This window comes from Nilaparvata lugens, chromosome 2 (genome assembly GCF_014356525.2).
Source record: "Nilaparvata lugens isolate BPH chromosome 2, ASM1435652v1, whole genome shotgun sequence".
Classification (NCBI taxonomy): Eukaryota; Metazoa; Arthropoda; class Insecta; order Hemiptera; family Delphacidae; genus Nilaparvata; species Nilaparvata lugens.
The window spans coordinates 85,723,868-85,726,751 of NC_052505.1; the positions used below are offsets into that span (position 1 = coordinate 85,723,868).

General features: G+C 36.3%; 1 protein-coding gene across 1 annotated transcript; it reads right to left on the reverse strand.

Moving 5' to 3' along the window:
- Nucleotides 1-800: 800 nt before the first annotated feature.
- On the reverse strand, nt 801-1,766 carry LOC120349711. The gene has a single exon (XM_039420239.1). The coding sequence runs from the start codon at nt 1,764-1,766 to the stop codon at nt 801-803; it is 966 nt and encodes a 321-aa protein (XP_039276173.1).
- Between the last annotated feature and the right edge of the window lie 1,118 nt (nt 1,767-2,884).

Consider the following 2,884-nt stretch of genomic DNA (forward strand, 5'->3'; position numbering starts at 1 on the left):
GTAATAGATGTCTAGTATGACAAAAAAAACAGAAATTGGATAAAAAACAATTTAAAAGCAGAGTATCCTCTTTCACACCGATCATTATCTCAGATTTTTGAGTGGAGATTTATCACCACTTATCTGCTTTACTGAACAACAATAATAAGGTAGATACAGCACTTTTATCTTAACTCACAACACCTCATTAAATCGTAATGTTGGATTGTTCGAATGTAAAATGTCTATTTATACAGTTTAAACTTGTAGAAGAATGAGGAGGTCCCTTTAATAGGAGAAAAAGGAAGAGGATCATGGATATAAGGGAAAGAAATTAATAATATTAGAACGGAAAGGATGAAGCGAAAAATATGAGTAAGCAAGAATTTTAGTGCACTACATAAGCATGATGGGCTACATTAAGCTACATGTTAGCTTATGCATTTGCTAGCATTCAGTATGCAAACCAGAAAGTATTATTAATTATATGCTTTGATTTGTACATAATCAATTATTCAATAGAGTGAAGGAAGGCTTTGCGATATAGTACACCACAATTCCTCCCTCAATATCTATGAATACTGTTGAAAAAAAATTTAATTAACTGAATGAATAGCTTTGTGATCTAATTGAAAAGATAATTGTTCTATATGAGAGTGCAATTCTAAATACAATTTAAGCAAGTGGGTTCAGCCTACTTGTAGCCAACAAAATAGGTTATGGAAATTTCTGAGGAAACCAAATTTTTTTTTCGCTTATAAGAGAGGAGTATGAGTGAGAGAGAGGTAAAGGAGTTATGGAATAAAAGATAATAAAGGCACTCACTGATTGTCCTCGTCCTCACCACTCTTATCCTCGCCATCATTGATGTTATCTGTTGGTTCAGGAGTTTGGGATGCGGATTTAAACTCCTCAAGTTGGTCCAAATTCATGATCCGGAAAACAGGGCTTGTTGCGCTTTTCCTGGCTAACACTCTTCCTTCGCGGACCCATACGGAAGCCAGTTTGTTCGTCTTCAGCAGGGCTCTCGCAGCATTGAAAATGGAACTCGTATGCTGCGCCAGATGTTCATTGATGTAAATCTGTCTGTTTGGAAATTGATTATGAAGTTCTACGGCAGAAAGACCTTTCCTCTGCTTCCTCGCATGAATCCATTCACTTTTCGTCAAACGAGAAACAAAGTTCACGACAATGGGCGGCGGGTTATTTTTATTTCTGTTAGGTGGCCTATGCGCTGCTGAAACATCATATTTATCGTGTCTAATGTTCAACAAGGCTGCTATTCTTTGTAAAATGAAGAAAACATTCTCACCCTTTGTAACAGGGATGCCAGTGATTATAACATTGTTTTTTCTTGTGTGTTGCTGAAGATCAGCAACCTGCAATTTCAAGAATTTCACTTCACCACAGAGACGAGAGTTCTCAACCACCAACTTATCTATACTTTCTGTGTTCTTACCACATTTTTTTTCAATATCCTTGAATTGAGTTTTTAGCTCACTGACGTCTTTTTTTACTGATGCTAGATCGACTTGGACTTGATCAAGTTTAGCATTTGTTTCTATTCGGAAAGCTTTGAGAATAGAAGCTACACTGTCCTGTTCACTGTCTTGATGACTACACATTTCGCACTTCCAGTTTTTTCTAAGGCTGGATTTTTTATTTGGGTCACTAGACTTATCGTCCAAACAAGCAGGGTGAAACGCACCATTGCACGCTGTACACTTGAAGCAGTCTTGCTTGCTCACTTGGACACTGGAATTACACTTTTTGCACGTGTCTGACATTTCCAAAAGTTATAGAAGAAAGGAAACTAAAATGAATTAAAACTGAAAAACTACAAACTGAAAGAATTCGAAGAGTTCGGTATTGCGGAATTCAGGCAGAAGCACGGAGCAGCAAACGACAACCAGTTAGCGAGATAACGGACGGTTCGAAAATAGATGTTTAATCATCGGCTGACCGACTGCGACTGATAGACGATATCTACTGCTGATAGTCGACTGCGACTGATATAGATTCTATTAAATTAAACGGAGCTTGACAAACACATAATTATGTTCATCATGTGTATGATAAGTTTTGTTCAATCTAATAGAATCTAAAAGGATTAAGTTATTAACATTTTGTTAATAAATTTGGTGTAAACGCAGCTTGAGCCAAATTTTGAAAATATTAAATTTAGAGCCGAAAATTTATAGCACGTTACAATTTGCCATGGCAACCATATATATAATGATTAATGGCAAATGATTAATTATTCATGATGATGATGTCACAATATTATTATAGCACTTCGTCATAACTTCAATTATTACTGTATAGCACATTTACTCTTCATTGTATAGGATGTGATCCAAAGTATATAAGCAAAACTTCATCATGCAACAGTCTTGCTTAATGTTATCACATTGAAATAACTCCTATTTAACTCCATTTATTACCTTGAAATAACTCCTATATTTCTGATGAATTATAGGAGTTATTTGAACTATAGATCTTGGTAGAGCAATAAATGTTTTGACTTCCACTTCACATTGTGCAATGACGGAGCAAGATCAATGCTAATGAATGCTTTCATTAGATGCGAATTAAACTTGGATCCAAATTAAATTATGTTAAAGCTAAGTTGAGTGTGCTTCCCCTGTTGGAATAAGTGTTTTGGCGCAGAGCATCATTGCCTTGTGATTCGAAGAGACGATAAAGGGATGATATTATGAGGACAAGAAGAAGGATATCAGATTAATTAAAGACGCTTCAACAAGAGAGAGATACGCCACCTTTCCCCTTGTCTGTTATTCCCTGCATATTAATGAACCCTGGAGCTGGCTCCCCCTCCCCTCTCACACTCCTCCTCATCTATGAATTACATCATTAGTCGATTGAATGTGCTCACTGAGGCTCA

Excerpts from the sequence above, each read along its gene's own strand:
- LOC120349711 (XM_039420239.1), bottom strand. The coding sequence starts at position 1,766 with ATGTCAGACACGTGCAAAAAGTGTAATTCCAGTGTCCAAGTGAGCAAG.